This window comes from Rhinoderma darwinii, chromosome 1 (assembly GCF_050947455.1).
Source record: "Rhinoderma darwinii isolate aRhiDar2 chromosome 1, aRhiDar2.hap1, whole genome shotgun sequence".
Taxonomy (NCBI): Eukaryota; Metazoa; Chordata; class Amphibia; order Anura; family Rhinodermatidae; genus Rhinoderma; species Rhinoderma darwinii.
The window spans coordinates 309,989,051-310,012,468 of NC_134687.1; the positions used below are offsets into that span (position 1 = coordinate 309,989,051).

Genomic DNA, 23,418 nt, shown 5'->3' on the forward strand with positions numbered 1-23,418 from the left:
AATAGCGAGCACCGCATCTGAGTGGTTTTGGAGAGAGGGAGGGAGCTCCCTCTCATCCCACTGACACCCGGCGATACGATCGCCAAGTATGGCAGCCGGGGGCCTAATAAAGGTCCCCAGGTCTGCCTTTAGTGTATGCCTGCTAGGTCATGCCTCTGGCCGTTTTACATGGGCAGGCATAATACACTACAATACAGTACAAGTATTGCAGTGTATTATAAATGCGATCGGATAATCGCATGGTGAAGTCCCCTAGTGGGACTAGTAAAAAAGTAAAAAAAAAGTTTCAGAAAAAGTGGAAAAAAAAAAATGAAAAACACACTTTCCCCCCTTAGGGTATGTTCACACGACCTATTTTCAGACGTAATTCAGGCGTTTTACGCCTCGAATTACGCCTGAAAAGACGGCTCCAATATGTCTGCAAACATCTGCCCATTGCCTGCAATGGGTTTTACTATGTACTGTGCAGACGAGGTGTAATTTTACATCCGTGTTAAAGAAGTGCAGGACACTTCTTGGGACGTAATTGGAGCCGTTTTTCATTGACTCCAATGAAGAACAGCTCCAATTACGTCCGTAAAAGACGTTGCGAAAAACGCGAGTACATGCAAAAAGGTCTGAAATTCAGGAGCTGTAATTTCAGACGTATTTTGCGCTGTCGTGTGCACATACCCTTACAAACTGCTTTATTATTCAAAAACAAAATAAAGTCAAAAGTTACACATATTTTGCCGCGTCCGTAACGACCCCAACTATAAACTTATTACATCATTTAACATCGGTGAACGTCGTAAAAAAGAAAATAAAAAACCATGCAAAAATTGTTTTCTTTGAATCCTGCCTTAAAAAAAATTTGATAAAAAATTATCAAAAATGGTACCGATAAAAGCTACAAGTCGTCCCGCAAAAAAAAAAGCCCTCATACAATTGCATCAGCGAAAAAATAAAAAAGTTATGGTTTTTCAAATATGGAGACACAAAAACAAATAATTTTGAAAAAAAAGGGTTTTCACTGTGTAAAAGTAGTAAAACATACAAAAACGATACAAATTTGGTATCGTTGCAATCGCAACAACCCGTTGAATAAAGTTATTGTGTTATTTATACCACACGGTAAACGGCGTAGATTTAGAACGCAAAACAGTGTGGCAAAATTGCTGGGGTTTTTTCTACTCCCCCCAAAAGAAAGTTAATAAAACATAACCAATAAATTCTATGTATCCCAAAATGGTGCTATTAAAAATTACAACTTGTCCCGCAAAAAACAAGATCTTATACAGCGATGTCGACGCAAAAATAAAAAAGTTATAGCTCTTGGAATGAGACGATGGAAAAACGTAAAAAATAGCTTGGTCATTAAGGTCTAAAATAGGCTGGTCGTTAAGGGGTTAAATGGTCATTGGCACCACATTTAACATTGTTTTATTTGTATACATGTTAATCTGGGTTCCACCCAACAGTGTGTAGTGCATTTTCTGCTGCTCTGACTTTAGTTTGCACAATTTTGGGGTGCAGTCATTTTCATTTTGCCATAAGGTCCCCTATCCACATCTACAACCATTGAATATTTGTTGAGTTTCAAAACGTTGGAAGATTTATTTTCACCCTACTATGATCACATCAGTATCTCCCAGCCTTTATAAACAACACTCCACCAGAATCTATGCAAATTATTGTCCAATTGAGATCCTTTTATGGTTATCTACAAACTACAAATATTAGCAAAATTTTAGGAGGATTCATAATTTAGAATGACCAGGTAATGTGGGCCCCAATGAAAAATCTGTCACAGGACCCCTAACTATAACATATAATTTATGATACTGGTCCTCATATGGAACAGAGGAACCTTATGACACCCCTTGGGTTCTAGGGCCCAGGTGTGACCACAACATCTAAACTGCTATAGTTACACCCCTGAGTATGACTCACGATATGTGATATTCCTATAAGAGTTGGGACTTGACAGTACAGTTGATGTAAGAATTACCATCACTGGTAGTAAGGAAACAAAACAATATAATCAGATACAAATACGGTTTACTAGAGCTTACGTTGCGGTCCAAGATTGTCGAGTATCGGCTTTTTGGCATTGTGCATAAAGAATTATACTTTTGTGTTTCTGCTAAATTTCCTTGGACACATCTCTACAGTTCTGAGACTATTAATTATTTGGCAAACAAATGAAATTATAAGTAAATGTCAGCCAAATAAACACAGAAAGCTGGCACTGTTTTTGCTTAGAAGATGCAAACTAATTAAAGCAATAAAATTATACTAAATAACAAATTAAAGTGGGAGCTTTGATATGTGTGAGGTTTTAGGGACATTAACTTCTTAAAATGAGAAATTCTCTTTTGTTTGTTTAAATATTACCGTATTTAGCATTGAAAAAAAAGGCTGGTTTACAAGTTGTTAAGCATTTGAATAAATAATAGATTATACAACACTTTGTAGCTCCACTGTGTGTTATTTAAGGCTGCACAATGAAAATTCTCCCAACAACATGCAAAATTAAAAAAATAAATGTTTTTGAAGTGGTTACTAATTTTCTAGCCAATAAACTAAACATACAACAAAACCATTAGAGTGGCGTAGAACGGGGGTACTTGAGAAAAATTATTTTTGAGGCCCATCCTTTACCTAAATGCAGAAAATAAATGATGCTTAGTTTTAGCTATGTTTCATTATTGTCTCAATTTAAGGGGTCCCTGTAACCCAAAGTTTGACAATATGAAAGCCACACACTAATGTGCTGAATGTGTACATCGACTAATGAATATTCACTTCTCAACAGATGCTACATCTACAATGATGTCAACCACTGACAATGCCCCTACAAATATGCTCACTTTAAATGAGTTGTACCAGCCTTATCAGTTGCTATATTAATGTTACAGCCATGACTGTGCCCATTGCCAGACATATGTTAGTATCAATACACATGTGTCAGCCATAGCAATGCCCAAATATGCTTGCCTATACTATAATACCGACTACACACTTTAATTTAAATATACCCCCATATTTTAATGTGTACGGTAACACCACATAGTAGCGGTTATACTGCAGTGCCATAGTAGTGAATATAGCACAACGCACTAGTTCCCACTGTTGAATGTAAATAAGGAGGGAGCAGAAGCAGAGAAAGGGAGACACAGACACTGCTGCCTGTCACAGCTATGGGGTATGTGGACCCACGGGCCACTCTGCCGCAGCGGAGTAGCAGCTGGTCAAACAAAATAACAATAACAGTCACTAGGGCAAGTGTACCTGGATTGTGTCGGATTATCAAAATGCTGGTTTGTGCCGGACTATCGGAAGCTGGCTTGTGCTGAACAATTGGACTTGGCACAGACGCAGGATTTGAACACAGAAGTTGTCTCGGACAATGGACTTGAACACAGAAGTCGTCTCGGACACTTGACTTGGCATGGGCACCGAATACAGATGCTGGATACGGGATACAGCTAGGGAACCATTTGCATGACAAACACTGTGAAGACACAAAATTGCTCAGGCAAAGTGGAAGTGGGCAGAGTTCTTCTTAAAGTCCCGGGTGCGCACACCCTGCAGGTAACAGCAGGAGGAGAGAGCAATGTGTGATGGCATCTCAGTGGGAGGATATGCCGGCCAGAATTCAGAGGCCTGCGGCTGCCGGTAGGTGGGATATGCTGGTGGTCAGAGACCACGGGCATAACACTGCCCATAGAAGTCTAAGGAGAGCTAAGGGAGGAAGCAGGAGCAGAGACCAGACACAGGCTTCTGGTATAAGTTATGTCACTCCCGTGCTGGATTCACAGCTACATTGCTCATTACTGCTGCATGTATTCTCCATTCTGCTGCTTCTATATATATATATATATATATATGTGATATATAGTACTAGGTGAGAAGAATTCTCCTCTTTTATGCATGCTGTGTATTGCAGACATGATAGCAGTTAGGCTCCGCCCACTAGCTCAGAGAAAACGGAAAATTAGAGATAGCCTGCAGAGGGAAAAACTGCTAACAAAAAAAAAAATAGCCATATACAAGTCATATAATGGCCAAAAATAGTGTTATTGTGTACACACACATGATTGCTTATTCAGAAAAGTCAGCTGAAAAGTTAGGTACGCTTTCAAGATCTTGTGACAAAGAATCTAACTGTGTCTGGACATTCAAATCATTTTTAGAAATGGAATTGTTCAAAATTGCTAAACATGATGGAACATCTTCTTGAGATAGTTCAATCCGTTCCTTCTCTTTAAAAATAATAAATGGACCCCTATTGGCAACAAAAAGTTTTCAGGTGGCTATACATATTAGATACATGTTGGTAAATCTTGGCGGGATTGGTCAATGATCTAATGTGTATAGAGCAGCCCATCAGGGGAAAAAAGGTTCAAGCAGGTAAGATGCCATGGAGAAATCATTCCAGTTACTGCAAATATCTTAAAATGTATGATTCTTTCAAGACTGTGTCATGATAATGAAGAAAAATATTGCAACGCAAGTTAAATCAGGGGAAACTGATCATTAAAACGTATACAGTTCATCAATAATATTAAACCCACTGACAGGTGGAGTGAAGAACATTGATCATATAAATTCAAAAAAATAAGATAGTGGCAAGACTGTAGTCAGCCTCCCAATTGAAATCAATAAGGTTTTGTAACAAGGATTTTGTGTCCAACAAGTATGATGGAACACTTCGGAGTAAGGGGGCGCAAATACCAATCAAGATAGCTAGATAATGGCTCAGTAATGGAACCCCTACCTGCCACAATGGGCCTTCCTGGGGGATTAACATAAGTCTTATGAATTTTGGGCAGAAAATACCAGTATGGTTTAGCTGGTTTATCTGGTAGTAATCGTTCTGCCTGACGTCTAGATAAAATATTGAGTGACATACCCTTCCTTAAAAGGGAGCGTAGCTTCTGGGTATACACACTTGTAGGGTCTTCCCCCAGTTTTTTGTATGATTCAATGTTTAATAGTTGTCGCATGGATTCCGCCACATAGAATTCCCGATCCATGATCACTATGTTCCCTCCCTTGTCAGCAGGTTTGATAATCAATTAATCATTTTGTTTCAACCATCTCAAAGCTACAATCTCTTTTTCTGTGAGATTATTCGGCGCGTGTGGATAAATTAGTGCCTTGACATCCTGTGTCACAGCCCTAGAAAAATTATAGATGTAACTACTTGGTGATAAGGGAGGGAACATGGACGATCTAACACCTCCCCTAAAGGATTCAGATTCTGGACCCTCACAGTAATGGTCTACAGAGCCCCCATTGACAAGCTCATAAAGATCTACTAGAGCTTGTCTATCTGCTACCTATGTTTTCACCAAAAACAAGTCCAATCCATGGAGACCCCACCACGCAAGCATACAGGACAGGTGCTAGATACCACAGGACACCTTCATAGGTCATGTGGAGTCCATACCTCAACGGTCCAGAGCTGTTTTAACGGTACAAAAGGGACCCACACCATATTAGGCAGGTGGTTTTAATATTATGGCTTAACAGTGTATATATCCAGCTTATGGTGGCTCCAACAACAGACAAATGTGTATTGGGAATGCCTGGCCTGAAGACAGGTTTGAATATAAGACCTTTTTTTGTTACTTCAATGCAGAAGATATTAGTCTAAATAATGACAATATTTATTAACATTACATTCATATAAATACTGGTAATATTTTAGTTGTATTTTCAGGGTAAAAAGAAAAACATACAAATAGATCTAAACCTCAATACAAACAATATTGGAAACTCTGGTTGTATGTTTGCAGCTGTCATGTTCCCTCTGCAAAGACACTTAGTGAACCTATATTAGATCACGAGGTTGGGAGAAGAACAAGACCCCATCAGACATTGAATTCTTTTTTAAGACAAAGGACCCCCTGCCTTGTACTTTTATGCACATGGGATCAAAGAGCCGATCTGCATATGAAAGGCTTATAGTATTATGCAACTTAAATGAGCCAATCGCCACCCCGCCAGCTTTGAGATCTTCACAACAAAAACACTCACATCTGTTCAATCAATTGCCCTATCCTCTGTTTGTCCATTCTCAACCTTGTCAAGTCAATCAGTTTATTAGATTATGCTTCAGAAAGCCTGCTCTGAGCGTTACTTCTAAAAACAGGAGTCTTCACAGAAGAGAACTCTAAGAAAACATTCTTTAAACTTTTTTCCTTCTTACAGACAATACCACATCAGGATCCCAGGCAATGCTATACTTTTAATATTACATATTATCCAATTTTTATGTATTTTTATTGAAAGTTGTTTTTATAATAAAGGTCTAGAGAAAAGTTATGTATAGTTGGTACAAATACTAGCACGAAGAAGCACAGCCGGAACAAGGGTTCATGTACGGCAACACGCATAGTCCCTATGTGTCCATATTGTAGACCCATTGGCACTCCGAGTGCCACCGTATGGCACTGCTGTTAGCACAGTAATTTTCCCAAGAAGCAACTTGCATAATATAGCATCATGCCACTCCATGTGTCTCTGTCACATGGAGGAACAGTATAGGACCATAGAAAGATGGGGGCAATGTTTTACAGATCCATACAACATGAATCCATAATACAGCCATGTGCAAGAGCCCTTATCATATTATTTTCAAGTTATATGTGGAAAAGATTGCAGGTGCTATGTAAACCTCAGAAAGGCATTTTTAATAAAACCGTCAATCAGCGTGATTGGTGCGACTTTATAGTTTTTATTAAAAATTTGTTTTACATTTTGAGATACAGCTGCTCTGTATTCTGTATACACAGCAACTGTATCATTCACGATGACCTGAATCCGTCAGTCCCGCAGACCTCAGTCTAAGTTATAAACTTAGATGTGATGCATAACAGGTGGATTCTGCGTATCAGAAATGCGCAGGTCTAGCTTTCACTGAACCCGTCAGTCCTGCGGACCTGACGGGAACAGGATTTAGTGAACAATACAGTTGCTCTGTTTACAGAGCAGATGTATCTCAAAAAGTTGAAATAATTTTTAATCAAAACTATTTATAAATTTGCACCAATCACATGGATACACATTTATATCTTTTTAAAGAAAAATTAAAAAAAAAATCCCTATCAAAGGTTTACATAGCCTTTAAGTGACGGGAAACCATTATTACTAATGGTAGGTAAAGAGAGAGCGGGAAGTAAAAACAGTAGAAAAAAAATAGAAGACAACGCTGAAGGAGAGGGAAGGGGGTAGATAATATCATATCATTAGCATATTATAACTTTTTTATTACAGCATTTTCAATATGCACTTCAACCTGGATATAACCACATGACACATCAATGATAATAATGGTATAGAATGTCCTAGTAATTCATTTATTCATTGATTTATGTTCAAGACTGAATATAAGATGCATGGAAAAAATTCATAGCAGCAGTTTTTCAAAATAATATATAACTAAACGTACAACGATATCATGTAACAAGTATTTCTGTGTTTGAGGATGTGAATCTTCAAAAAAAAATTTAATCTTGAGGATTTTTTGGGGTCTTTAAGACCAGATGTTTTTGTGTTAACATGGGAATCAACTCAAACTAGTAACATAACCACTCGGGCATTAAAACTGTTCTGAGAAAAAGTTTCAGTGTTGCCTATAGCAAACCTGCTTCGGGAAAATGAAGGTGGGATCTCAATGGTTGTCATGGACAGCTCTGACTCTTGCTAGATCAATCTTCACTCCTTCACCTTTTTAAATAAAAATTAGAAAAAAGAATACCCCACCCCCAACAAAATGCAAAAACGGAGGAGAAATCAGGGACCTGGTGTTAGTGTGAATAAGTTTCAGAATGGTGCTGACTTATGGAAACTCATATAAAAATGGAAGTGATGCCCACATCAACCCCATGGGGCAACGTCTTGAAATTTCTGATCTGCCCTTGATAACGGCAGATCAATATATTCTACCGTCAAAATTTTTTTTTTCATTTCAACAGAATGTTTAACAGAACGTCCTGACTTCACAGATCACAATGTAAAGGTGCATGCTTGAATTTATTTTACAGGTAATATTTGCCTTAAACCAAACCCTCTTGCAGCAGGAGAGTCTTCGTGCTGGAAGTCTCCAAGCTCCATACACAACTGAGGACCTTATCAAACATTACAACTGTGGAGACCTGAACGCCATCATATTCAACCATGATTCTTCACAAGTACGTTTACACAATCTCTTATAATGTCTGCTTTTTTATTAAATTATATATATTCTAGTTGTAGATCAGGTGAAATCTGCACAATAAAGCAAAATTGGTAGCTTCTGCTGTCAGTACTGGTTCCAGTGTTGAGAAAACAGCCTCTGAGATTTTGGCTCCATGTATGTCTATTTGAAGGCTATTACAGTGTTAATTTGACCATACATCGCTTTTACCTCCAGCTCTGCCATTAATATACACGCTTGACCCAGCCAAACATACATATTATTTCAATAGAGATGGGAACATAATCTATGGCGAATATCTCCAGAAGAACCCAAGGAGATTCAGCTTTTGAGAACTTTGGTCACCCTATTTCCATTCTAAACACGGTGCTGGCCCCACACACACACACACTTAGAAGCTATCATAGATATAATGCAATTCAGTTTGATGTCGCAGCATATGTGACCCCAACGTAGCCATGTATACTAGGTAACAATTTTTTCTTTAATGTGATTGGTAGATAACTACAGACAACTCATACAAGTTGATCAGATCTTAACAAATGGATGTCATCTAGTTTGGTTACTCAAGTGGGTTGAATAAAAAAAAGGATATAGAATATGCAGAAACCTACTTATGAGCAACTGCTTAAAGGGAATGTATCACCTATATTTGTTTTTTCTAATTAAAACCAGATAGTAAAATGTCATCTTTTTTCTAATCTATTTTTTATTTGTTTGTAGATTTTTATTGTATTTTCTGTAATTTAGTTTGGGGGCAGCCATCTTGCCTGAGCTGCTGTTAACAACATTTAGCGATAGGCTTTACAGCAGTCACATGCACCATTAGAACCTGTGAACAGGAGGGGACCCATTGACTTTTATGGGAGAGTGTTCTAGGCATGCTCTGTGACCTTTGAAGAGGTCATTGTGCAGGGAGGGGGAGGAGGGGAGATGTCTATCACAAATTGTCAATGGTGGATCCTGTGTTATCTATATGTATGTGTTACCTGTCATTGTGATCCTGCCTATGATAATGAGATGACTGCTGAGAAGTGATCTCTACAGAACAGGAAGTATCAGTCTATTGTGAGGCTCTGGCCAGAGGGAAAACTGTAAGATTTCAGGATTATTTTTTAATATAGATAATGACATATAAAAGTAAAATCTTACAAATTATGTTTAAAGGGCTTGTCCAGCAATACGAAATTGATGGCCTATCCTCAGGATAGGCCATCAATATCTGATCGGTGGGGGTCCGACTACGGGTACCCCCTCCGATAAGCTGTTTTAAAGGAGCCGCAGCGTTCATACAAGCGATGCTTCCCCTTCATTCCTTATCTGCTCGTACTGTGAATCGCTGACACACTTGTAGCGGCGGTTCACAGTATTACAGCCTTCTCCCATTCAAGTGAATGTGAGTAGGCTGTGATACTGTGAACCGCCGCAACATCTTGGTCAGCGATTCACAGTAAAAGCATTGACAGTAATGATGGGGAAGCAATGCTCATACGAGCTCCGCGGCCCCTTCAAAATAGCTGATCAGCAGACCCCAATCGATCAGATTGTGATGGTCTATCCTGAGGATAGGCCATCAATTTCTTATGACTGAGCAACCCCTTAAACACAAAAACTTGATTTAAACAATAGGTTATTTTCTGATGACACATTCCCTTTAAAGAGAACCTGTTGCTAGATTTTAGGGCACTAAACCACCAGCAAGTCGTTATACTGCTGGGGAATACCGCCCCAAACATGCCCCTCACAAAGCTGTTCGTTTTAGCATTTTGTCTAAAAAGAAGTTATAATACAGCGTTTGCAGTATGTAAATTACCAGAGAAGAATCTTGAGATGCACCCAACGGCAACCTGCGTATACTTGGTGATTAGATGAAGCAGAGGCCAGTATACCTGGACTCACCCCAGGACTCTTCTCTGGTAATTTACATACTGCACACACTGTATTATAACTTTTTCTTGGACAAAATGCCCAAACCCTAAGTTTTGAGAGGAACATGTTTAGGATGCTATTCCCTTTCAGTATAATGACATTCTGGTAGTTTAGAGCCTGAAAATCTAGTGACAGGTTCTCTTTAATTCTTTATGGAGAATGGCAGTGATTGATATAGGATTTTCTTCTCCTTAAAATACTGTATGCGCGTAAAGGATATGGAAGCCTTTGAAGACTTTATATATATATATATATATATATTTTTTTTTTTATTTTTTTTTCTTTATATATATATATATATTTAAACAATGTATTATAGTGTTTTGTGCAACTATTTAATTGGTTTTTATTTATTTTTTAAATAAACTTTTTGAGATACAGCTTCTATGTATCCTGGATATAAAGAAGCTGTTTTCTATGCTGACACCCGAACCAGGGCCTGCTTCAGCGCCCAGCGAACCCGGGCAAGTGCCGGGGCCCAGTACCCTTGGGGGGGCCCACTCAGCCGCAGTGTGCTGTCACTGCCATCATCACTGTCCATTTATGGACAGTGATGTCGGGAGGAGAGAAGGAGTCCCAGGCAGTGCGCGCTAGTGACTCTGCTCCGGGACTCCATCTCTCGGGAAGCCCCTGACATCTCTGTCCATTTATGGACAGTGATGTCGGAGGGAGAGAAGGAGTCCCGTGCAGAGCGCTACAAGCGGCTCTGCACCAGGACTCTGTCTCTGAGGAAGCCCCTGACATCACTGTCCATATATGGACAGTGATGTCAGGAGGAGAATAGGAGTCCCAGGCCGAGCGCTAGCGGCTCTGCTCCAGGACTCCGTCTCTGGGGAAGCCCCTGACATCAATGTCCATATATGGACAGTGATTTCAGGAGGAGAGAAGGAGTCCCACTGTCCAGCCAGAGCGCTACAAGTGGCTATGCTCCGGGACTCCGTCTCTGGGGAAGCACCTGACATCACTCTATATATATGGACAGTGATGTCAGAGGGAGAGAAGGAGTCCCAGGCAGAGCGCTACAAGCAGCTCTGCTCCGGGACTCTGTCTCTGGGTAAGCCCCTGACATCACTGTCTATATATGGACAGTGAGGTCAGAAGGAGAGAAGGAGTCCCAGGCAGAGCGCTAGAAGCGGCTCTGCTCTGGGACTCTGTCTCTGGGGTAACCCCTGACATCACTGTCCATAGATGGACAGTGTAGTCAGGAGCAGAGCAGTGTCCAAGGCAGAGTACTAATAGCACTCTGCCCGGGATTTTGGCTCTGGGGTTGCCCCTGACATTACTAGCCGTATATGAACAGTGATATCAGGGGCTTCCTCAGAGCTGGAGTAACAGAGCAGAGCCTTTACTAGCGTTCTACCTGGGACTTCATCACTGCTCCAGACATCACTATCCATATATGGACAGTGATGTCAGGAGCAAAGCAGGAGTCCCAGGCAGAGTACTAGTAGTGCTCTGCCTGGGACTATGGCTCTGGTGTTGCCCCTGACAACACTGTCCATATATGGACAGTGACGTCAGGGGTTTCTCCTGAAGCGGAATCCCCAGCCAGAGCTTCGGCAATGCTCTGGCTGGGGATTCCACTCCAAGAGGGAACCCCAAAGGCACTGCCTACAGGGAGGGAGGCTGTGTGGTACTACCAGGGAGGGTGGCTGTGTGGCACTACCAGGGAGGGGGGCTGTGTGGCACTACCTAGGGGGGATGTGGGGCACTACATGGGAGGTGGGGGCTGTGTGGCGCTACCTGGGAGGTGGGGGCTGTGTGGTACTACCTGGGAGGGGGGCTGTGTGGCACTACCTGGGAGGGGGGCTGTGTGGCACTACCAGGCAGGGGGGCTGTGTGGCACTACCAGGGAGGGGGCTGTGTGGCACTATCTACACAGGGCACTAAATTTATGGGGGTACAAACTGGGGGCCTAACTTCCTATATATGGGGGCATAAACAGGGCCTAACGTGTTTATGGGGGCATAAAGTGCCATTTTCTGCCATTTTACTGCTGCCATGAGTTCCCCCACAAAGGGGCCTACTAAGTCTGTGTCGCCAAAGGGCCCACATAAACCTGGAGCCGACCCTGTCTGAATCCGTCAGGTCAGTGGGATTGACGACTTCGGTGACAGTGGGTCCTGCGGGTCTGACACGCAGGATGCAGCTTTTATCAATCACATCTGGTTTCAGCGCAAGACACAGCTTCTATGAATCCAGGATACATAGAAGCCGTATATCAAAAAGTAAACATTATTTTTTGTTTTATAATAACCATTTAACAAGCACTATAATACATTATTTTATGTTTTATGACAACCTGTTCATGATGGATTTGCTTGCAATGGCAGATAATTTGCATTCATGGAAGCATTGGACCCTTGTTCTTGTATTGTCCCCCCGTGCAATGAAAGTAAATCTGAAAATACATGTATACTAGGGAATGTTATTTATGCAATCCCATAATATGAACCTATGTCAGCCTACACTTCAATTCCTTGTTTATCTGAAGTCACAGATGGGGACATACTTGAAAATCATGGCATACTGATAGCAAATTCAACTGAGGTGCTACAATAACCTGCACATTCATCTGCACATCCCTACAAGTCTGATTTCTGTTTTAGGTGCCTAATCTTATAAACGCCACACTTCCACCACATGAACTAATAACTGCGCAAGAGATTGATAACTATTTTCGACAAGAGTTAATCTATAAAAGAAACGAACGTATGGGGAAGAGAGTGAAGGATCTGTTAGAAGAGTTTCCAGAAAAGAGCTTTTTCTTTGCTTTTGGAGCAGGTAAGAGTGTTACCAGATTTACAGTATATCTCAGAGTGCTGTGGCCTCAAAGTCATCTTTTTTTAAGATCAGGCAGTAAAAATGTAATAGAGACGGGTGCCAACCAACCATGCATTCACCCTCTTTCATTATACATATTCGAGTGTAGTACAACTAAGGCCCTGTTCACATTATGTTTATCACCTATGTTTAACATATACGTCGGGAAAGTTCCTGACGTACATGCTAAACGCGTCCATAGGGCACCATTAGCCCAAAGAAGGCCTCTATAATCTATTTCAGACCGTGAGGAGCAGGTGACCTCTCCTGCAGGGCAGCCCATAGGCATAGACCTTTCTTGCCTAATAGGAAATTCAGTCATAGGTAAAGATCAACTTCTCTATACTCACAGGGATCTTACAAATATAATTTTTTTCATGCCTCACTTTCTAGTTTTTAGCTTGAAACATTCACTCACCTAAAAATACTTGAGAGTTTGACTTAGAGAGTCTAATGTCAGGGAATTTGTATCAGGTTACACTCTAAATTATGTAAAACCATCTGGAATGGATAATCCTATTACCCCATGGCTTACCCACACAAAGTCTGCTGGCTTACAATACCGTCATACATAAAGGTTTTTATTGCAGAGTCAAAAATATTTGAATCTCATGCAGTGCTCTGATTGTTCTGTAATTAATAATATATCGTACACATTGAAGGTGTTTTAGTAGGGTTTACTTATGCCACACATGAAAACGATAGATAGATAGATAGATAGATAGATAGATAGAAAGAAAGAAAGAAAGAAAGAAAGAAAGAAAGAAAGAAAGAAAGAAAGAAAGAAAGAAAGAAAGAAAGAAAGAAAGAAAGAAAGAAAGAAAGAAAGAAAGAAAGAAAGAGAAGGACAGAGATAGAGATATATAAAGCAACACATTTCCTGGCCACATTTCTCTTTTACATTTCCGGATTGCTGACGATCAGCCTTTATATACGAGTGACAGTTCTTAGAGCTGCATACTGGTTAGCAGCTCCTGTCTGACAGCCACAAATTGAGATTCTGTTTATTTCTAGTCACTAAGAAAGACATTACCTAAAAAGTTCCATACAGCATCCACACAGGTTTTCAGCAGCTGCTCAGTCATTTAAGTAACAGGTGGAGGAAAAAAAACAGACTTCATGCGTTCTTAAGGAAATGTTTCTAGAACTGTTTAAAATGAAACTACATGTGTGGTACATCATGTATACTTTATGTGTGGTTTTCCCACTGCAGTCAATTTGGAAAAATATCCCGCTATAGCATACTAAGGTTTAAAAAACTGCAACATATTAATAAAAGTTAAAAGTAAAATAGTAGAGGTCATTAATGCAATGTATGGATGGACATTCTTATAGGGGTTATCTCATCAGGACAACTCCTTGTCTGAAAATAGCCAACCTATTGGTCGGCTGATCCTGGCGTCCCCAGCGATCGGTAGTATTAGGCTGAGGGAAGTTTTACATGCCAATCAAATGAAAGTCTAAACATATATTAGATTTACAGGCCGGGGTGCCAGATCACTTAGTGGCTTTCCACTTTGGCTCATAGAGGAGCGTCCTGAACATGGGATACTTGTAATGACAGGGTAGGGAGACAGACAGGTGAGCCCTAATCTACCCGCCACTCAGTCCCTGCCTACTTGCAACGACCCGTCCTAAGCGACGGGGTACAACTGGGCGACGGTCCCTACGCTCAGTAAGTGCAAGACAGACAAACAGACAAGGGTACACAGAAGCTAGGGAAACGGGGCAGCTGCCCACGGAGACACCGTGAACAACAAGAGTAGTGAACGAGCCGAGTCAAACCAGGAGAGAACAAAGTACAAAACGGTGAGCAGGAGAGTGGTCAGAAAGCCAAGGTCAATAACAAGCAGAGGATGAGTAGTACAAGCAGCAGCAGCAAGCCAGGAAACAAGCATAGAAGAATCACAGGCAAAGGAGGAACAGGAAAGGCAGGTATAAATAGACAGTGGGCGGGAGCTAGCTCCGTCTGGCCAGGCTGTGATAGGCTCTCCCACTCCTAAGCCTGCCATCCTGAGTGGTGGAAGATGGAGTCAGTCTCACAGACATAGGAGCAGGTGCAGACTGATTGCCCACGGTCGTCGACACAGAAGCTGTGTCTGGCAAATCCTTTACAATACTCCTCTATGACGTCCGTATGTCCTAACAGGGCATATGGACAGGTGTGGTATTGATGGGACAACACCTTTAAAGTGCACCTCTAATTAAATCACTAGATGAATATGGCAGAGGACCTACCAATGGCCATGTCAACGAAGTGAGCCAGGCAAATACCTTCTGTCGGAGTGAAGGGACAGCATAAAAAGTGAAAAAATATAACTCCAATAACATGAGTTTTATCAGTAGCCATTGATGGCAATACAATGAACCGTCAAGCATCTTAACTTTGTATATGCAAAGCAAAGGAAACTGATTATTAAACCTCTGAATGACATCAATGACTTTATATTACCTCGAAACAAAAGTATCCTGAGAACCTGTAGTTCCAATGTAACAATGGTGGCTCTATATTCAAGGTGAACACAAAACGCTAGAAACTATAGTCAACAGTAGGCCGGATTAGCAAAGCACGGGAAATCTCAAATATCAGAACAAAAGTATTTATGACCTGCAGTTCCATAGTGACTGTTATGCTAAATTTCAATCAACAACAAAGTTTATTAAAAATTTACAATGAAAAAAATAACGAATTGTGTAATCATTGACTCACTGAATGCAAGATTACATAGGTAAATAAGCATAACAATAGAACAGACATATTAAGCCTATGCACATCATTTGCATTGTATGACTAAGAATCCCAAAAAAAAAGAGAGAAAAGAAAATAGAATAAAAAGCATTACAAGCTTCAAACACAATATGAGAGTTACGAATGGACATCTGAAATGCCGCAAAAGATGCAAAGGCAGATATAGTAGCTGCTTGAACCGAAGGACCAGGAGCCCACAATGATACCAGACTACAAAGAACTAAAACTTGGTTTGGTGTGTCTAACTACTAGTGCATACATACGATCTAGGCCATAAGGCTCTGAACAATATGGGTACAATAGATTATCTCTGCATATTTAGAGAAACAATGAAGAATACAGAGAAACAAATCCTTCCCCAAACCTGTTGTAAAAATAATATAAAATGAGGGGATAAGGTTCCCATGCTACTCAACAAAGGAGGGGTAATGGGAGGAGACTGTGTCCGTTAAATTACACCAGTTGTCACAAATTTGGTGGAACTTAAAGGCTATGTACACCTTTGAAAGCAATTTTTAAAAAAAATAAAAATATGTGTGTTTGGTGCAACTTCCTAATTAGTTTCTATTTCAAATTATTTTTACTTTTTGAGATACAGCTGCTGACACTGACCCAGCCAGTCCCGCTGACGTGATGAATACGGGATTCAGCACTAGATACAGCTGCTCTGTATACAGGATCCAAAGCAGCTGTATCTCAAAAAGGAAAAATAATTTTTAATAAAAATGAATTAGAAAGTTGAACCAAACACACTGATACACATTTTTATGTTTTATTTTTTTTTAAAATCGCTTTTGAAGGTTTACATAGCCTTTAAGAAGGTGACATTTCCCATTCAAGAAATGGGCTCTTTCCAATTTTTATAAAAAAATAAATAAATATTGCTCTCGAAGGTGTATATAGCCTTTAACTGGTTCCCGACCGCTGGCTGTGTTTTTACGGCCAGTGGTCAGGGTTCTTAAAACCGAAGCCATAGACTTTTTACGGCTCGGGTTTTAACTTGCTGCCCGAGCGATCGGGCAGCTGAATGTAGGGTCTCCGGCTGTCAGTGACTGCCGGGGACCCTGAGGAGAAGATAGAAGCAGCTTTCGTTGCTTCTGTCTTCTCCAATCTCTTTTACACAGCGCTCAATGAACGCTGTGTATAGGAATAGAGGCAGCGGCCGCGCCGGGTGCCGGTAGTGGCAGACTGCTGCTGGGTCTTACTAGACCCAGCACAACCCTATTAGTGACAATAGTCACTATGAGAGGGCTGATTTCCCCTGTAACTGGGGCTGCTGTGCAGCTCCAGTTACAGTGGAAAAACATGGTGTAAAAGAAAGAAAAAAAATATATAAAGTTCACCAAAGGTGTTTTTTGACCTTTGAGGGACAGACCATAGTAATAAAAAAAATTAATAATAAATACACATTAAATACCCACCCCAAAAAAAAACGTTCCCCCCGCCAATCATTGTTGTAACGCTAGCGCTGACCCAATTACCCTAATATAGACATGTAATATATTAAAATTTACAGGGGACAATGACAATCACAAATAAAAGGTCTATCTTAGGGTAAAACTATGTTATTACCAGAAAAAAATAGCCTAAAACGTAAAAAAGCTTACTTTTTTACTATTATTTTCAAACTTTATGAATAAAAATTCTAAAATAGCAAAAAGGATGTGTATAAAAACGATAAAAAAAGAAACCTGCATTGTCTATGGAAAAAACATAGCAAAAATCACGTCGTTAGACCAACAAATAAAAAAGTTTATAGCTGTTTAACTAACACGTGCTAAAAAGGGCTAAACGGTGTCTGGTCCTGAAGGCTCAAAATATCCCGGTCCTGAACTGGTTAACAAGCAAGTATTCTACTTTGTTGTGGTAAGAGCTATAGGGGAAGCTCATTTGAGAGAAGAAAGGATGCTCTTTATTGTCTAGACCACAATGAACAACGTCTGAGACCTGAGGAGCGTCACTAGCTAGAGTGTTATAAAAGTAATGCCCCCAAATGCTATCTGGGTAAAAATATACACGTTGCTTTGGAGCCCAAAGACTACATACATCCTGCAACGGCAGGGCACTTATGGGTAGGTGAATTTAATAACATTTATAAAAAAAAAATGCAATGTCTGTGAGAGGCATTTCTGTCAAATTTACAAAAGAGATGTCTATTGTGTATCTCCTCTTCACACAGATTGAAATCTAGATGCTGTGTTTATTTTACATGTAAAAAGTACCACAAAAATTGTGTAGGAATTGTAAAAACTGGTGACCGTCCTGTCCAGGAAAACTCCAACCTCTAGCAGACAGTGAAAACATGCGATGCTAAGACATGAAAATGACAAAACCCTCTTCCTTACTATGGAAATGAATTGGTACATTGAAAAAAAGTTGTCTGATAGCAGTATTTCGAGGAAAATAATCCAGTATGGACATATACAACAGCCTCCCGCTCCTGTTGTTTCCATTATAGTGAAGGAGGATAAAAGAGCTGTATTCCTTTATACGCTGTGGTAATCATTCACATTATTCTTCGCTGTGCAGGTCATTTCATGGGTAACAATACAGTCATTGATATTTTGAACCGATACGGCTATGATGTACATCACACCCCTGCTGGAAAGTCAATCATGAGGTAAGATGGCACAGTATATTTATATGTAAACTAAAATACCAATGTACACAGATGTTCGGACCGGTACTATTAGGCTGGGTTCCCATAACCTATTTTCAGACGTAATGGAGGCGTTTTACGCCTCGATTTACGTCTAAAAAAACAGCTCCAATACGTCGACAAACATCTGGCCATCACTTTCAATGGGCTTTACGATGTACTGTGCCGACGACCTGTCATTTTACGCGTCGCTGTCAAAAGACGGCGCGTAAAATAACAGCCCCGTCAAAAGAAGTGCAGAACACTTTTTGAGACGTAATTGGAGCCGTTTTTCATTGACTCCAATGAAGAACCGCTCCAAATTACGTCCATAAAAGACGCCCCGCAAAACTCGAGTACATGCAATTACGTCTGAAATTCAGGAGCTGTTTTCTCCCGAAAACAGCTCCGTAATTTCAGACGTAATTGCAGTTATCGTGTGCGCATACCCTTACTATGCTCACCGTCAAAACTATGCAACCCCCATTATAAGTCAAAGGGGTCCGTCAGGCGCCGTTTGAATCTGTCATACAATGGGTCTGGCAGAGCATTGTGGCTTCTTTTATTAACGGAAGTAAGGACGCATATGTGTGCATCATTTCGCCTATTCTAATTTTTTAATATTTATATGTTTCCTTTTAGTAAATCCAGCTAACATATGATTGTTTCTAATTATTGAATCTGATTTTATTTTTTTCTGAAAGTGGTAAAAGTAAAAAGTCTCCTGCGTCAAAGTTTTCACATTCATCACCCCCATGTACATCCATTTCCAAAGTGAGGCACAAAACGAACCCACGCAAAGAGAAGATACCCAACCTGCTCATGTCCGATAATGTAGATATAATGGAAAAGGATGACAGGAAGTACAAAAAGAAAAAGTCAAAGATGGAGAAACATCGGCATTTTAGTGACCTTTGGGTTCGCATTCAAGACAGGTAAATATAAATGGACTTTTAGATTCCTAAACTGATTTTGACAGGAAATATAACCAGCTGCATGTACTTGGATGGCTGCTACAGAGTAAAGACACACATCTCTAGGCCTCGCTGTTAGTCACGCGTTTAGTAGGGACTATTGGGGAAGGGTTTTAGATTCTAGTTGCCATTTTTCTAGCTCAGGTTGTAAAACAAATGCTAGAAGAAATTTCCAGCTTCCAACTTCCTATGTATTTGTAAACTGTGAAAAATACCGGTACTCCCACCAATGAGGGTGCATGTTCTACCCAGATTCTAATAGAGTGTGGTATTTTATGTGAAGAAATGGCAGCTTATGGCTTACATAATAAAATCTTCAGAAGTTAGACCATTTTTTTTCCCAGAAAATTTGTAGCAGCAACCTGCAGTTTACACTCAGTTCCACATTTCTACCGCAGATTGGCCGCAAAATCTTCAAGTTTCCCATTGTAATTATATAGAGCTAATCCGCAGCACCGAATCTGCGGAATTAATGACCATGCAGCAGATTTTGAAATCCTAAGCGTGTGAGCGGGGAATGTGCATCTTAATCCTGGTAGAATCCTGAACGCATGAACATGGCCTCAGACATCAGGATAACACCTTTCCATATGCTTTATTAGGGGATATAAACATCAAAGAGGGGGCTCTCATGTTTAGGTTCCCGACTCATGGGATTTGTCCAGACTTGCCCTAAACGTGACATATATTTGTACTGAGGTCTATATAACTCCAGCCATATTTTATATAACTATGTTCAATTTAATAAGCTTCAGTATTCAGCACAGAGATTTGTACATTTCTGAGAACAGTGTAGCACATTCCTGATGAAATGTTTATCTGATTACGGGAATTGGTCGTGTTGAATTTCTAAGGTTAGGCATAGCCCTGAGCTATGGAATAATAGAAATAGCAATTATACTGTACAGAGTGGGTTATTTATTAATCCGGAGTCTGTCCTATGTGATTGACCATTTATTATCAGCTTAATAAATTACTTTTTATTGAGCTCTATGTAATGATAAAACCTAAGGAGGACAATAAACATAACAGAAAATCTATGATGTATGCAGAGATTGACGATAATGGCTGTCTAGTCATATGGTGTGGCATTTTGTGTACTTTGGATATACATTGAATTTCTGTGATACTAGCGGAAACAATTCTGATTCATTTTTGTATCTGATGTTCTTTGTCTGGGCTTTGGGCTCAAACAAGTAGACATCCTGCTAGTTCATTACCTAGCCATTTGGTCTGATCTTGAGGTATACACATTAAGATTATTGGTTATTATGGGCATATTTTTTACAGGAAAAACTGTGTACAGGGTGGGCCATTTATATGGATACACCTAAATAAAATGGGAATGGTTGCTGATATTAACTTCCGGTTTGTGGCACATTAGTATATGGGAGGGGGGAAACTCTTCAAGCTGGGTGTTGACCATGGCGGCCATTTTGAAGTCGGCCATTTTGTATCCAACTTTAGTTTTTTCAATGGGAAGAGGGTCATTTGACACATCAAACTTATAGAGAATTTCACAAGAAAAACAATGGTGTGCTTGGTTTTAACGTTACTTTATTCTTTCATGAGTTATTTACAAGTTTCTGACCACTTATAAAATGTGTTCAAAGTGCTGCCCATTGTGTTGGATTTTCAATGCAACCCTCTTCTCCCACTCTTCACACACTGATAGCAACACCGCAGAAGAAATACTAGCACAGGCTTCCAGTATCCGTAGTTTCAATTGCTGCACATCTTGTATCTTCACAGCATAGACAATTGCCTTCAGATGCCCCCAAAGATAAAAGTCTAAGGGGGTCAGATCGGGAGACCTAGGGGGCCATTCAACTGGCCCACGACGACCAATCCACTTTCCAGGAAACTGTTCACCCATAATGTGGTGGTGCACCATCTTGCTGGAAAAACTCAGGGAACGTGCCAGCTTCAGTGCATAAAGAGGGAAACACATCATCATGTAGCAATTTCAGATATCCCGTGGCCTTGAGGTTTCCATTGATGAAGAATGGCCCCACTATCTTTGTACCCCATATACCACACCATACCATAAATTTTTGTGTTCCAACAGTCTTGGAGGGATCTATCCAATGTGGTTAGTGTCAGACCAATAGCGGTGGTTTTGTTTGTTAACTTCACCATTCACATAAAAGTTTGCCTCATCACTGAACAAAATGTTCTGTGTAAACTGAGGGTCCTGTTCCAATTTTTGTTTTGCCCATTCTGCAAATTCAGTGCGCCGATCTGGGTCATCCTCGTTGAGATGCTGAAACAGCTGGCGTATGTAAGGGTGCCATTTGTGAGTAGCTAATATCCGCCGAAGGGAAGTTCGACTGATGCCACTCTCCAGTTACATGCGGCGAGTGCTACGCTGTGGGCTCTTGCTGAATGAAGCTAGGACAGCCACTGATGTTTCTTCATTAGTGACAGTTTTCATGCGTCCACATTTGGGCAAATCCAACACTGAACCAGTTTCACGAAACTTGGCAAGCAGTTTGCAAACTGTAGCATGGGAGATGGGTAGTCTCGTAGGGTGCCTTGCATTGAAATCTGCTGCAATGACCCGGGTACTGCGTTCACCAGACATCAACACAATTTCTATCCGCTCCTCACGTGTTAACCTCTGCAACATGTCAATGGCTGTAAACAAAGAGAAGCTTGTAAATAACTAATGAAAGAATAAAGTAACGTTAAAACCAAGCACACCATTGTTTTTCTTGTGAAATTCTCGATAAGTTTGATGTGTCACATGACCCTCTTACCGTTGAAAAAACTAAAGTTGGATACAAAATGGCCGACTTCAAAATGGCCACCATGGTCAACACCCAGCTTGAAAAGTTTCCCCCTTCCCATATACTAATGTGCCACAAACAGGAAGTTAATATCACCAACCATTCCCATTTTATTTAGGTGTATCCATATAAATGGCCCACCCTGTACATTGTAGCAAAATATATCCTATTACTTTTAGGCCTTATTCACACACAATTTGCATCCAATTGCATCCGTTCCGGACCGTTTTTTCAGTTTTTAATTTTTTTGACACACACTGGCCTCTGTAGCTAATGCCACATACTGGCCTCTGTAGCTAATGCCACACACTGGCCTCTATAGCTAATGCCACACATTGGCCTCTATAGCTAATGCCACACACTGGCCTCTGTAGCTAATGCCACACACTGGCCTCTGTAGCTAATGCCACACACTGGCCTCTGTAGCTAATGCCACACACTGGCCTCTGTAGCTAATGCCACACACTGCCCTCTGTAGCTAATGCCACACACTGCCCTCTGTAGCTAATGCCACACACTGCCCTCTGTAGCTAATGCCACACACTGCCCTCTGTAGCTTATGCCACACACAGCCCTCTGTAGGTAGTGCCACAAACTGCCCTCTGTAGCTAATGCCACATACATCCCCCCTGTAGGTATTGCCACACAAACCCCTTGTACATGGCACCCCCCATTTCTATAGATAGCGCCACTATGTGGGACCACTCCAGGAGAAGTCCCTGACTTCACTGTCCATATGGACAGTGACGTCGGGGATTCCGCTCCAGGAGAAGTCCCTGACGTCACTGTTCATACATTTCGCTCCAGGATTCCGCTCCACTGTGAGGAGGATAAGAGAGCGAGCAGAAGAAAGCACGGCTGTCACTTGGGTCACATCCAAGGACAGCCGTGCTTTACACGGCCCCATAGACTTCTATGGGAGCCGTGCAGCCGGAAGAACGGCCGAAAATAGGGCATGTCCCATTTTTTGACGGCCCGGTTTACTGGGCCATCAAAATATCGGTCGTGTGAATAGCCCCATTTAAAAAAACGGGCGTCACACAGCCGGCAATCCCTGTCATGTGAATAGGGCCGTAAAGTGAACCTGTCACCAGCATTTCACCTATTGAACTCTACTGACCCCTCGATGGTTGCTGCTGTCAAAAATTCATTGCAGTTATCCCCTCTCCTAAACTCCTACTCTGACTTTAAATAATGGTCTGCAAACATTTTGCGCCTTTTATGGTAATAATTCTGCAGTCTTGTTCGTTCCTCTTCTTATGCCCGCTCATCGCCGAAAACTGGCCTGCCTCGAATGCCAAAATCTTGTCTGAGATAGTGAGCATGCG

At 40.8% G+C, this 23,418-nt stretch overlaps 1 protein-coding gene across 1 annotated transcript in view; it reads left to right on the forward strand.

The window, feature by feature from the left end:
• The window catches only part of LOC142748611 (metalloprotease TIKI1-like), a 163,332-nt gene that overhangs the window by 134,986 nt on the left and 4,928 nt on the right, over positions 1–23,418 (forward strand). Inside the window, exons 6-9 of the mRNA XM_075855777.1 lie at positions 8,037–8,183; positions 12,727–12,901; positions 18,219–18,309; positions 19,032–19,262. Coding sequence (XP_075711892.1) covers positions 8,037–8,183; positions 12,727–12,901; positions 18,219–18,309; positions 19,032–19,262 — 644 coding nt within the window. The remainder of the gene's footprint in view (positions 1–8,036; positions 8,184–12,726; positions 12,902–18,218; positions 18,310–19,031; positions 19,263–23,418) is intronic.